Here is a 13,204-nt window from a genome sequence, read left to right on the forward strand (position 1 = left end):
AGAAAGAATGGGAAAGGATAACCCCTAAATTCCATAAGAATTAAAAATGAAAAGGGAGGGTTGTACATTAGAGGGGAATCTCTGGGATCAGGTGTTCTGGGCAGTCTGAACCTCTCAAGTGCCTCAGAAATGGGGAAAGAAGGGAAATTGGGATAAAAAGGAGGCTGCATCCTGCAAAAATCTGAGAGACCCCAGGGGATGCCCCATGGCCTCTCCCTTTATTAGAATACAGTAAAAGGACTCCTCTGTCTCCTGTTTGGACATAAACCCCTGGAGTTTGTGGATTGATTTCCCTAACACCCCTCACACATTGGGTCTGTTTCCCCTCACCCACCAGGGCTGCACACACCAATTTTAAATTGCTCATTTGTATTTTAAATGTCATAAAAATATTTTAATATGAATCAGTAATTATACAAAATTATACAAAAATAAATTCAATAAGTGTATTAATGCCTAGATCCACTCTTTTGCCAGCTGAGTGTTCCTGTCTGCCCCCATTATTCCACTTGATCAGTGTTCTCTGCACAAATACAGTATCCAGCCAGCCGAACAGGTTTCACAAAAATCCAGTAACAGAGATAAAGAATTAAAAAATTGTAAAAGTGGTCTGGTTGGGAGACCAGCCTTCCACTGTTCCAGGCTGCTCCAGCCCCAGTGTCCAGCCTGGCCTTGGGCACTGCCAGGGATCCAGGGGCAGCCCCAGCTGCTCTGGGAATTCCATCCCAGCCCTGCCCACCCTGCCAGGGAACAATTCCTCATTGCCAAGGTCCCATCCAGCCCTACCCTCTGGCACTGGGAGCCATTCCCTGGCTCCTGTCCCTCCAGGCCTTGGGAATTGTCTCTCCCCACCCTCACAGGGAACAATTTCTAATCCAAAACTGCCCTCTGCCAGTTTGAAGCCATTCCCTCTTGTCCTGTCCCTCCAGCCCTTGCCCACAGCCCCTCCTTTGGAGCCCCTCTGGGCACAGAAGGAGCTCTAAGTCTCTCTGGATCCTTCTCGAGACAAACAGCCCCAGCTCTCTCTGTAGGAGCCCCCTCTCACAGGATGTTAATGAAAGGACAAGATCTGTGCATTCAGTCCAGAAACAAGAGTTGGACAACACTGATTGCTATGTTATAAAGTAAAAGCAGCTCTCCCTCCTTCATCTCCTCATGTACCCCGTTACTTGCTCTGTGTCCGAGTCCAAAGAGTCACTTTCCCCAGAGGAGGAGGAGGAGGAGGAGGAGGAGTTTTGCCACTCCCGGAAGTCATGAGAACAAGGTGCTTCCTCCTGCCCACTTCCCGTGTCCTGCAGCAGCTTTGCCTCCAGAGCACGGGCACAGTGCCAGTCCCCTGTGTCCTGCTGGGCTGGGGCAGCAGCTGCAGAGCCGTGCCCATCCTGCTCCAGGGTGCCCAGCAGCACCGTGTGCAGGCTGATGGTGAAGCACTCGCTGCCCCCCTGGGGCTCACAGCTGTCCCCACACAGAGGGCTCAGCAACTCGCTCCTCGTGCCTCTGTCCCCTTCAGGGTGGCCCTGGTGTCCCTGGGGCTCCTGTGGCTCAGCAGCTGGCGTGTCCCCAGCCTGGCTGCTGCTGTGCTCACAGGTGCTGCTCACTGAGTACTGCCCCAGGCTGCTGGGGGTGTCACAGCCCCGGGGCACACTGGCCCTGCCCAGCCTGTCCCGCCTGGTGTAGTCGTGGTCACACAGGGCACTGCCATCACTGTCACTGCTGTCACTGTCACTGTCATCACTGGCACTGCCTCTGCAGACCCTGGCCTTGCTTTTCACCTCTCTGGGGATGATCTCCACTGAGGCCACTGTTTCTGACTCAGACACCCAGGGGGAGTAGGCCAACTTCCTGATGAATGCCTGGAAGAGTAAAAGGAATTAAATCAATCTACCACTTTTCCATACATGCACACAAAACCATGAAAAAACCCAAATAACCTCCAGCCATGAGGCTGTCAAACATATGATTCCTTCTGTGCCACAGTTGTTCAGGCTATCTAGGATTGTTCCTTCTTTTCCACTCCTGAACATCACAGAACCTCTGAAAGGTTTGAGTGAGAAGGGACCTTATAAAATCATCCCATTCCACCCAGTGCCATGGCAGGGACACCTCCCACTGTGCCAGGCTGCTCCAGCCCCAGGCTCCAGCCTGGCCTTGGGCACTGCCAGGGATCCAGGGGCAGCCCCAGCTGCTCTGGGCACCCTGGGCCAGGGCCTGCCCACCCTCACAGGGCGAGCTGAGTCTTGTCACTCTCCCAACTCTTGCAGTCACCTCGATCACAGATGAGCAATTTTAATGTCCTTTAGAAACAACCTTTTGAAGCAATTTTCACCATTTTAACATCCCAAGCCCTGTTTTCCCCCTGCATTTCAGAGGATTATTCAGTATTTGAAGCATTCATCAAGTTGACAATAAAAAAATAAATAAACCTTAGACACTCCTTAGTAATGTGTTCAGCAATTGTTGGGATGTGAAAACGACACAGCAAAGGACAGAAACATGTGGAAGAAGTCTTAGAAAAAAGTGATACCCATCTGCTCTGGGTATGTTTGTAGAAAATGGAAAATATTTATGCTGAAAAACCCTACAGAATTAAATGTAAAAGAAATCAGAGACTGTAAAAAAAAAAGAACAAGCAAGAAAAGATAAAAGAGAGAAACAAGGAATCTTGTTATTTGTGACTGAAATTTAGTGGCACAATTATTTGTGAATGAATTTAAATGGCTAATTTCAATCTACAGAAATAAAAAACTAGCTGGCTCTGGGGTGGCTCCCTCTGTGCTTGATCACAGAGAAAGTCCAAGAGAGATTTTATGATGATGAAACATTGGAACAACTTCTCCTCCAGGCTCTCCTCACAGAGCAGCTTCTCCAGCCCTCTGCTCACCCCCTGGCCCTGCTCTGGGCCACACTTTTTGTGCCCTGTGGGGACCAGAAGTGGGTGGAATATTCCTGGATGTTCCCCCTGAGCAGGGTGGATGATCCTCTCTGTTAGTAACTTGTCACAGAAATAGCAAGAAGTGGTTTTGAATGTTTGTTCTGAAGATCAGACAAAACTTAGCAGCCTAGAGAGCATCTTGGGCTGAGGCAAACTACAAACACAAACATTCTGTGCTCTTACAGAACCTGTACCTAAATCACAGCACCAGAAATTCCAGCTGTTACACTTCCTGCTGCCAGCCAGATGTGAGAGCTATTACTTACCAAGGTCTGAGGAAGGGAAAACTTTGGGAAAATAAAGCCTGCTGCATGCACACACTTCAGGATGGCAGCAATGATCAGTGAAACACAGACAGCACCTGCCACTGCAGCTTCCTGATACCCTGGAGTGAAAAAAAAAAAAAAAAAAAAAAAAAAAAAATCAAAGAAACACACATGGAGGAGGTGTCCCACCACCACATTCCAGATCTCCCAGTCACAACAGCTATTGGGAATCCCCAGTAATTTTGGTTAGAAGGGATCTGTGAAAGTCAAAGTCAGAACAAGACCAAATCCCAAATTAGCTTCAGGAATTACAGAAGAAGTGACTCCATCTTTCTGCAGAGCTAGTGGAGATCTGTACAGCTCAGGGGATTGCCAAGAGATTTGTTGCCCCAAAGTGCTGGGGTTTTAGATTTCACTCCTAAATACCCACAGTGGTTCTCTCTTGGAATGTTTCTCTCTGCCAGTGAGGCCCTGAGGGACAGCACCCAGGGAGCAGCTGGGGCTGGCCCAGGAGGGGTTTGGGTTGGATTTCAGGACAAGGTTCTTCCCCAGAGGGTGCTGGCACTGCCCAGGCTGCCCAGGGAATGGGCACGGCCCCGAGGCTGCCAGAGCTCCAGGAGCCTTTGGCCAGCACTGCCAGGGATGCCCAGGCTGGGCTTGGGGGGGTCTGGGCAGGGCAGGGCTGGCACTGGGGCATCCCTGGGGTCCCTTCAGCTCAGGACATTGCACGACTCTGTGATCACTTGTTTTTTAGGACTGAACTGTAAATGTCCCTACACCAAAAGAACACACTGCACACCCAGACCAGCCCCCTGCCCACAGCTCCATTACCCTGCTGAGCCTCTGAGTCTGCAGTGACACATTTCCAGGGGGAGGGGACAGAGTTCTTGTTCAGGGATGCAGTGACCCCCACGGACAGGCAGTAATTCCTGCTGGGATACAATTCCTCAATGGCAATACTGAACACCTCTTCAGTGGTTCTCTGCCGTGGCCTCTGCAATGAAAAACAATGGTCTGAAGTCAGTTATTGGCTGGAAGAGCCCCTGCTCCCTCCCCCAGACCTGGCCCCTGCAGGGAAAGGAAGCTCAGATTCTGCTGGCCATAGTCTCTCTTTTCTTCTAAGAAATCTACTTCTATGTTTTCTTTAGCTTCTATCCACATACTTGGGTTTGGGAGCCTGTTAACCATCAGAGCCACTTCATGCCCTCTGTGTTCCTCCTCTAAAGCACAACGATTCCCAAATTTCCCTACCTTATGCTCTCCATCCTGTGATTTCAGGGTGATATCATAATCCAGCTCCTCATAGATATCAATTAAAGACAGCAGCTTTCCCTTGTCTCTAAAGTGAGAGGCTGGCAGCTTTATGGTGACGTTGAGGCAGTTTAGACAGGAAGTGATATTCACTTCTGGTGGGCCCAGAATTGCTGTTGGAAAACAAGAAAGAGGGAAAAGTGATGGAAAAAATACAGTTCTACTTTATCCAGTAGCAATTCCACTTCTGTGATGCACACAGAGCTGGCTCAGCACACTCCAGAGGGGCCCCTGCAGTAAATCCATAAGGCCTTTAACTTCCACAGCCAAACCATCATTTCCCACATGGACAGACTTTAAAGGAAAAGGAGTGAAAGGAAGAAGCACAAAGGGGACAGAGGATTTGCTCCAGATTCACAGAGATGTGATCTTTTTATCTACCTGAGATTAAAGTACAGAATAGAATCCTAGAATGGGTTGGGAAGGGCCTCACAGCCCACCCAGTGCCACCCCTGCCATGGCAGGGACACCTCCCACTGTCCCAGGCTGCTCCAGCCCCAGTGTCCAGCCTGGCCTTGGGCACTGCCAGGGATCCAGGGGCAGCCCCAGCTGCTCTGGGCACCCTGGGCCAGGGCCTGCCCACCCTGCCAGGAACAATTCCCAATATGCATTTAACCCTGCTCTCCTGCAGCTGAAAGCCATTCTCCCTTGTCCTGTCCTTTTTATTAAACCAGCTGCAGGGACTGCAGGGCTCCTCCTCAGGATGGCCTCCTTCAGTTCTCCTTGTCCCATTCTCCTCATTCCCTACAGGGTTCCCTCACTGCTGACTCTGGAAGGACACAGCAGCTGCCTCTGCTGAGCTCAGAGGAAACATCATCAGCTCATCCTCCACAGCTCTCCAGCTGCTCCTCAGTATCTCCTAGCTCTGTTAGCTCAAAACTCCATTTTAAGCAGAGCCAAGTGAAGCCACCTGTGGCAATAAGGCCAAGTATCTTCAGAAGGGAAAAGGGCAGATTGATTGTTTGTCCATCAATCTCTTTCCTACACTTGGTGCAGACCTGACACTTTTTAACTCAACATTCACTATTTGAACACACAAATACAATGTTCTTCTTTAAGTTATGTACCTTACACAGTTAAGAGATTTTTACTTGGTGTTTGTCAATGCAAACTATATTTCCTTTATAATAATTATAATGCATTTATTTCAAAACCAGAGCCTCATTCCTTTATCAGGACTACACATATATGAAATACTACATACAAATAGCCACCAACACAGTCAGTGTGGAGTCTTACAGCCAAGGTAACAGAACATAATTCAGGATCAGCTGCTACTGAAAACTACAAAAAGAAGAAATGCAGAGAGAGAACTTACTCTCAGTGAATGGCACAAAACGCAGCAGAGAAGAATTGAGCACCTGAGCTCCTCCAATGCTCTGAACAAATACAGAATACTCAGCAGACATGGCCTTGAACTCCTCTGTCAGCTCACAGGAGAGCTGGGCAATGCCTGAACACTGCTGAGCACTCATCCAGTCCTGGCTCCTGCAGGAAAGAGCAAGAGTCTCAATTCTCTGATGTGACAGGGCATGGGAGGGTGAGGAGAGCATCTCAAGGGAAAAAACCTCAGAAAAACTAAGGAAAAAACCAAGAAAAACAGAAAACCTCAGCCTTACTATTTTCATAAAATCCCTGAGGCTGGCAAAACCCTCCCAGCCCATGGAGTCCCAGCTTGTCCCCAGCCCAGAGCACTCAGTGCCACCTCCAGGGGACACCTGCAGGGATGGGCACTCCAAACCCCCCTCCTCTTTGGGTCAATAAACATTAAAAGCAGAATTTGTGTGACTTGCCTGTGGTCTTTGTAGAGCACGTTGTAGGAGGCTGGCACAGCTGGGTCATGTTCTGCCTGCCAGGACAAAATGTGCTGGAAATTGTGGGAGTCCATCTGGAGGTTGTAAGGAAGCCCCTTTCTTTCTAAAAAGGAAAAAAATAACAAAAAGAAAACCCAACAGACAACTCTGAGCTTTGCAACCATTCTAATAAATCAACCCATTTAGAGCAGCTCAGGATTTGCCCCAAAAAGCAGCCAAGGGGAGAGCTCAGCACAACAGACACAGCAATGCAAAGCACTGTGCACATGGACTGCATTTCTAAGCTCTTTCTCCAAAAAGCATGAATTTCCACAATGATAACTGGTGAGGATGTGCAAGCTATGAAATGTGCTGGGAAAAGCATTTTAAGGATGGTAACACTCTTACCAGGCAGGCTGCAAACAGCTGTAGACAGAAAGGTGAGGCACACTGGAAAGTGAAACTCTGTATTAATGCTTTGGTGGATCCACAGGACCTGACTTTTATTGCAAGTGCTCACTTGCAACAATTGGTTCATACCCAGCACTCCCTGGAGGAACTATTACTTTCTTTCACATCTTCCCAGACTTCCCTACACTTCCCTCCTCCTGCAGAGCCTGGGAGAAGCATCCATCAAGCTGGGGCTCCGAGGAGGAGCTGGTTCCTGGATCCCTCCCTCTGAGATTCAGGACTCAGCGTCAGCAAAACCACCCAAGCTGGTCTCGTCAAATCATGTCCCAGAGGACTCTGACCCTATTCCAAACACCTTTTCAAGCCATCCCAAGAATGTTAGAGCTGATGTGGGAAAATATTCCCTTATGCTTGACTCAGGCTCACAGATGCCAGAATGGTCTGGGTTGGAAGGGACCTTAAATCCCACCCAGTGCCAGCCCTGCCATGGCAGGGACACCTCCCACTGTCCCAGGCTGCCCCAACCTGGCCTTGGGCACTGCCAGGGATCCAGGGGCAGCCCCAGCTTCCCTGGGCAATCCTGCCATTCCAGAGGCTCCTACATCTTCCTGTAAAACCTCCCTAGGAGCCTGTGATCCACCTTGGCTCTCACTGCATCACTGCATCCAGGATTCTTTTCCTTGACCAACCCAGCTTCTCATTGTTCACATCTTTTCAACACAGTGCTTCAAAACACTTGAAGTTTTTGTTCTGACTTCTCTAATTTTTTTTTCTCAAGACCCTTCAGCCTGCCTTTAGCTTTGAGTGCATCAAGGAGAAACTTCCTGTTCTTGTTTTAAGGCATTTTGTGGTCATGCCTCTGACTCAGGAGATGCTGACTCCCACACTCAGCTGGCCAAAGCAGTCACTACTTTAATTCCAAACACATTTCTTCTCTGTTTTACACGAATTCCATGGGAAAATCTGGACAGTTCCTTCCTTATCTTCCCTAAAACTCTCTTTCATCTTGACCTGTTGGGTTAAGAAGATGTGCCACAGTCAGCAAGACTGTGAAAAGAGAAGAGAAATCTGGGCCTTGAATTAGAGAATTTAAACAATCTTTATGGAGATCCACAAATAATGGGTTTAACTGCAGCTAAATGTAGAACAACAGATTTCTTACCAGGTAGGAAATCACCCATTTGAGATAAAACATCCAGTGGGGATAAATCAAGCAATATTTTAACAATTGTTATTATTATTATCTGAACACAAGCTCAGATTTGTAATAAATTGTGTCTGCTGAATTGCTGCTGTATTCCAGTTTGCATTATTTGATTTTTCAATGCCTCTTCCCTACCCAAAGCAAATTCCTTTTCGTTCAGAGCTCAAACTGCCTCTGAACTTTGTTTCAACAAACAAGTTTAGCAAAGGAAGTTGCACAGTTGCAAAACTGTTTGTGTTACACTCTTACAAAAAAGACACGGCCCAGACAAACATCTGAGAACAAGTAACAGGGAATATTCAGCCTGGGGAAATAGGGATGGCCTGGAAACTGCAAGGGGGATCTTCAGCATCTTGGCCTCTCTGAGTTTCTACCACCCCTGGCAGTGCCCCAGGCCAGGCTGGACCCTGGGGCTTGGAGCAGCCTGGCACAGTGGGAGGTGTCCCTGCCATGTGAGGTCCCTCCCAACCCAAACCAGTCTGGGGCCGTGGGATGATGATCTGACCCTTCTGACAGAATTAAAGGATCCTAACCTAACAATCCCCTCCTCACAACAAGTACAGCTCAGCCAAACTGAGCTGGTTTCACCTGCTAATCCAGAAACTGAGGAGTGCCAGAAAAACTCAGAATAAAAAAATAAAAACCCTCACGTGTACCTGCGAGTTCCTGGATGTGCAGGGAGGCAGATCATGGAATGGAATGGAATGGCCTGGAAGGGACCTTAAAGGCCACACTGGGGCCAGAGTCACAGTTCAGGCAGCGAGGAATCAGGCATGAATCCCAGAAAGTCTGGGTTGGGAGCGACCCCAAAGCCCCCCCAGTGCCAGCCCTGCCATGGCAGGGACACCTCCCACTGTGCCAGGCTGCTCCAGCCCCAGTGTCCAGCCTGGCCTTGGGCACTGCCAGGGATCCAGGGGCAGCCCCAGCTGCTCTGGGCACCCTGGGCCAGGGCCTGCCCACCCTGCCAGGGAACAATTCCTCATTGCCAAGATCCCACCCAGCCCTGCCCTCTGGCACTGGGAGCCATTCCCTGGCTCCTGTCCCTCCATCCTTGTCCCCAGTCCCTCTGCAGCTCTCCTGGAGCCCCTTCAGGCCCTGGCAGGGCTCTGAGCTCTCCCTGGAGCTTCTCCTCTCCAGGTGAGCACCCCCAGCTCTCCCAGCCTGCCTCCAGCCCCTGCTCATGGTCTATGCACAGAATGGAGCATGCAGGGATAACACCAGAGATCCTTATTCTGGGAATTACTCCAGGGAGAGTTCTACAAGACTTTGATGGTTTCTTACTTCATTAACTCAGCAGGATTATTCATGAATTAAGGAGCCCCCTGCAGTGCTGCTCTCTACCCCAAAGGCTCAGGTACTTACCGAGCTGACAGAGAGGCATTGGCACATCCATTGGGGTTCTCATGGAGATTAACAAACAAACCTCTCTGCCTGCAAAAGGAACATTCTGCTTCTGTTCCTACAAATACACAAAAAACAAGCACATTTTACTAAATGATCACAGTAAATTGCCTTAGTAAATCACTTTTAACTAACCCAAGGTTTCTGTACAGAATTGTTTTACCTGCTCCAGTCTCTGAGGGAGGGCAGTGGTACTGAAAGGGTTACTGGGGAGCACTGATCTTTATCATTTTATGGCCATTTTTGTCCATTTTATGGCAACAGTACTTTCCTTTTTCCACACAGAATGGGCTCCTACCACTTCAACGAAAGCAGAAACCACTGCATAATTATTTACATTAACTTTGCATTTAGATAGTATCTAAAATTCAATGCCACTCACTCCAGCTTCATTAATACAATGAAAACAAACTTTGCTTGGCTTTGCTTGAAATAAACTCATCACCATTGTAGGAATTGTTTCCAAACAGGGAAAATACCAACAGAGCACTGAGAAAAAAATTAAAAATTAATTACAAAGAAGTTCTAAAGTTTGTTACAATTTTTTAGTGCATAAGATCTATTAAAATAACCCTTCTCTTCACTGTTATTTTTTACTCTAATAATCATCTCCCCAATATTAATATCCACAGGACCTGGTTTTCAGTTAGCTGGGCAAAGGTGTTTCTATTTCTAAAGAACCTTCCCCTCAGGTTTAACAAAAATTAACTGCTTTTTAGTTTAACATTATTTACAAATACAATTGGAATTATTTTCTCTGCAAAACAACCAGTTTAAAATCATGCCAGAGCACACTCTGTATATGACTATATTACTATATAACCCTGTATATTCATATATTAACACAGGATAGAAGTCATCTGTTAAAATCAGGTGAACTAAACCCCTTTATCCGAGGAGTCAAGCTCCCTGTGCTCAGAGCTCTGGCAGCAGTGCAGGAAGCCACTGGTAAGTGTTAGGAACTTGGATCTGTGCAACTGACAGTCCCACAGCCTCAGGGAACGCTCTCTTCCCCTCACTCTGCTCATTCATTCAGGCACAAGTCATTCCAGAGAGCAGCTGCACCTGCAGGCTGGGATTTCCCAGGCTGTTCAGAGCTCCCTACAGGAGGAAGCCTCGGGCATGCTGGAATCCCTTGGTAAATGATTTCCTTTCCCTGATAACCCCTGCAGTTCACCCCGGCCCTGTCTGAAGCACTCCCTGCCCAGAGGGATGTGCTGTGTGTACCTGGGATCCTTGCTGGCCATGCTGCAGGGATAACAACAATCCCACCCTGGCAATCACACCGGGCTCCCGGGTGCCTCTGGCTGCTGAGCAAAGGAGTCTCCCACATGAGGCACACTCAAAGCCAGGTTACTTGTTCAGCACCTTCCAGTGCCTGAGAAAATCTGATAAAATGTGCTCATCTCCAGGATTCCACAGCTGTCTAGAGCTGGATGTCCTCTGCAGATCTATCACTGACAGGGAAATCCCAGGGGAAAACCATTTCTGTCAGAACTCTGGTGAGCTTTTGTTACTCCTCCTCTTCACAGCTGCAGCAATCCCTGTGGAGAAGCCATGGAAAGAGCAGTGAGTGCAGCCCCTGAGGCCAGGCTGTGCCCTCAGGAGATCCCTGGGAGCTGCCTGGAGCCCCAGTGCCCCCATGGCACAGGGGACACTGGCACAGCTGCATGGGATCCCACACTGGCTGAGGGGACCCCAAATCCCACCCAGTGCCACCCCTGCCATGGCAGGGACACCTCCCACTGTGCCAGGCTGCTCCAGCCCCAGTGTCCAGCCTGGCCTTGGGCACTGCCAGGGATCCAGGGGCAGCCCCAGCTGCTCTGGGCACCCTGGGCCAGCCCCTGCCCACCCTGCCAGGGAACAATTCCTCATTGCCAAGATCCCACCCAGCCCTGCCCTCTGGCACTGGGAGCCATTCCCTGGCTCCTGTCCCTGCATCCTTGTCCCCAGTCCCTCTGCAGCTCTCCTGGAGCCCCTTCAGGCCCTGGCAGGGGCTCTGAGCTCTCCCTGGAGCTTCTCCTCTCCAGGTGAGCACCCCCAGCTCTCCCAGCCTGGCTCCAGCCCTGGGATCAGTTCAGTGGATCTCAGGTTCAGGCTGGATGGAGTTATATTTGCTTCTAATCAGAAAAGAAAAAAAAAAGCAGCTCTGAGATTTCGAAAGTCAGTGGCTCATATTTCAGAAATGCTCTGAAATAAAGCCCAGTTCTCTGAAAGAAGCACATGGTCTATTTACTTACATAAATCAGCTTAGGGGAACACTGAGCGAGGCAGAGAGGCTGACTGACAGCAGGGAAGTCTGCAGAGGAATGTTCTGAGCCTGCACAGGGAGCTCTGAGACCCCCCAGCCCAGCCCAGCCCTGCCCAGGCAGGGTCACTGCAGCAGTGACACAGGAACGGGCCCAGGGTTGGGATGTCTCCAGAGAGGGAGACTCCAGCCCCTGCCTGGGCAGCTGTTCCAGGGCTCTGCCCCTCCAGGGAAGGAAGTTCTTCCTCAGGCTGGCCTGGAATTGTTGTGTTTTAGATCCTGGCCATTGCTCCTTGTCCTGCCACTTGCACCACTGAGCAGAGTCTGGCACCATCCTGACACCCCTGGAGCTCTGTAAAATCCTGAATCCACCCGAGCCAGGGAACCACACTGTGCCTGTAGCATTATTCCCACCTTCAACTTCTGGGACACTTTGGATAAACCACTTCTAAGGACATGGAAATCACTTAACCTCCATAACCCAAGGCCATTACCAACAGCCCTTTTCCCATGGGCGGCCACAGTGCTGGGGATGAGACAGCCTCAGGCTGGGCCAGGGCAGGCTCAGCTTGGCCAGCAGCAGGAATTTGCCCATGGAAAGGGTGCTCAGGCCTTGGCAGGGGCTGCCCAGGGAGCTCTGCAGTGCCCATCCCTGCAGGTGTCCCCTGGAGGTGGCACTGAGTGCTCTGGGCTGGGACAAGGTGGCCATGGGGCACAGCTGGCACTCCCTGGGCTGGGAGGGCTTTGCCAGCCCCAGGGATTTGGGATCTGCCCGAGGGACACACGGGGACTCTCGGGGATGGCCCAGCCTGGGCGGGGACCCAACAATCCACGCCTGAGCCAAGGGGCGCTGCGAGAGCCCTCGGCAGCCGCTGTTCCCCCCAAACAGCAGCCTCGGTGCGATTCCCACAGCGAACCCACCCCCAGGCACCTCCCGGGCCATCGCCGGGGTCCATGCAGCGAACGATGGCCAACCCGGCGGCGTTTTGGGGCTCCGTGTGCGGTTCTGGGGGCTCCACACGGGCCCGGGCCCCACAAGGCGCCAGCAGAGCGCTCTCGGGAGCCGCGGAGGCCCCCAGGAATGCCCGGGCAGCGGCCCAGCCCGCTCCCCTCACCCGGGGGAGGGAGCGCGGCCCCGCTCCCCTCAGGGAACCGCTCCATTGTCATCGCAGGGCCGCGCCGGGGGGCAGCGGGGGGACACGGCACCGCCACCTTCCAGCCATACCTCGCAACGAAAAATCCCCAGGGGATCCGCTCCGGGTCCTCATCGCTGCTAACCGCGTCTATCGCCCCTTATCAACGCGACCGACTCCCATCCATCCCGGCGCTGCCGCCCGGGAAAATGGCGGCGGGGACGGCGCGCTGTTGGTCACGCCCCCCCGCATAGGCCACGCCCTTATGTCTCTAGACCACGCCCCTTTGCAGTCAAACCAAGCCCCCAATCAGGATCCATGACACGCCCCCATTCAGCAGGCCCCGCCCACTTCCCCCTCAGGCCGCGCCCAGCGGCGCCATGGCGGCGCTCCCCGAGGGCGCCGTTCCCTCCCCACACTCGCGCAAAGGCCTTTGCTGCCTTTAGTTCGGTGTCTGCCTTTATTTCCGTTCCTGCCTTTATTTCCGTTTCTGTCACCCGTCCGG

The 13,204-nt window shown here is 51.1% G+C and overlaps 1 protein-coding gene across 5 annotated transcripts; it reads right to left on the bottom strand.

The window, feature by feature from the left end:
- Positions 1-352: 352 nt before the first annotated feature.
- IFNAR2 (interferon alpha and beta receptor subunit 2) lies at positions 353-12,949 on the bottom strand. Of its 5 annotated transcripts, XM_059840211.1 has the most exons (10): positions 12,792-12,949; positions 10,546-10,862; positions 9,280-9,376; positions 6,711-6,752; positions 6,303-6,426; positions 5,828-5,997; positions 4,450-4,622; positions 4,030-4,192; positions 3,199-3,317; positions 353-1,853 (listed from the first exon to the last, which is right to left on the bottom strand). In XM_059840211.1, exons 3-10 carry the CDS (start codon positions 9,320-9,322, stop codon positions 1,146-1,148), a joined length of 1,542 nt encoding a protein of 513 aa, XP_059696194.1. In that variant the 5' UTR covers positions 9,323-9,376; positions 10,546-10,862; positions 12,792-12,949; the 3' UTR covers positions 353-1,145. The 5 variants fall into 5 exon arrangements, with proteins under 5 accessions (XP_059696194.1, XP_059696198.1, XP_059696197.1 ...); XM_059840215.1 differs by lacking the exon at positions 6,711-6,752; XM_059840214.1 differs by lacking the exon at positions 10,546-10,862 and having other exon boundaries at positions 12,792-12,935.
- Positions 12,950-13,204: the final 255 nt, after the last annotated feature.

This window comes from Haemorhous mexicanus, chromosome 2 (genome assembly GCF_027477595.1).
Source record: "Haemorhous mexicanus isolate bHaeMex1 chromosome 2, bHaeMex1.pri, whole genome shotgun sequence".
NCBI lineage: Eukaryota > Metazoa > Chordata > Aves > Passeriformes > Fringillidae > Haemorhous > Haemorhous mexicanus.

Coding starts and splice junctions, on each gene's coding strand:
- IFNAR2 (XM_059840211.1), bottom strand. CDS start 9,322: ATGAGAACCCCAATGGATGTGCCAATGCCTCTCTGTCAGCTCG. Junction 6,427..6,710: donor AGCTGTTTGCAGCCTGCCTG/GTAAGAGTGTTA, acceptor TTTCCTTTTTAG/AAAGAAAGGGGCTTCCTTAC. Junction 4,193..4,449: donor CACAGGATGGAGAGCATAAG/GTAGGGAAATTT, acceptor TTTTCATTGCAG/AGGCCACGGCAGAGAACCAC.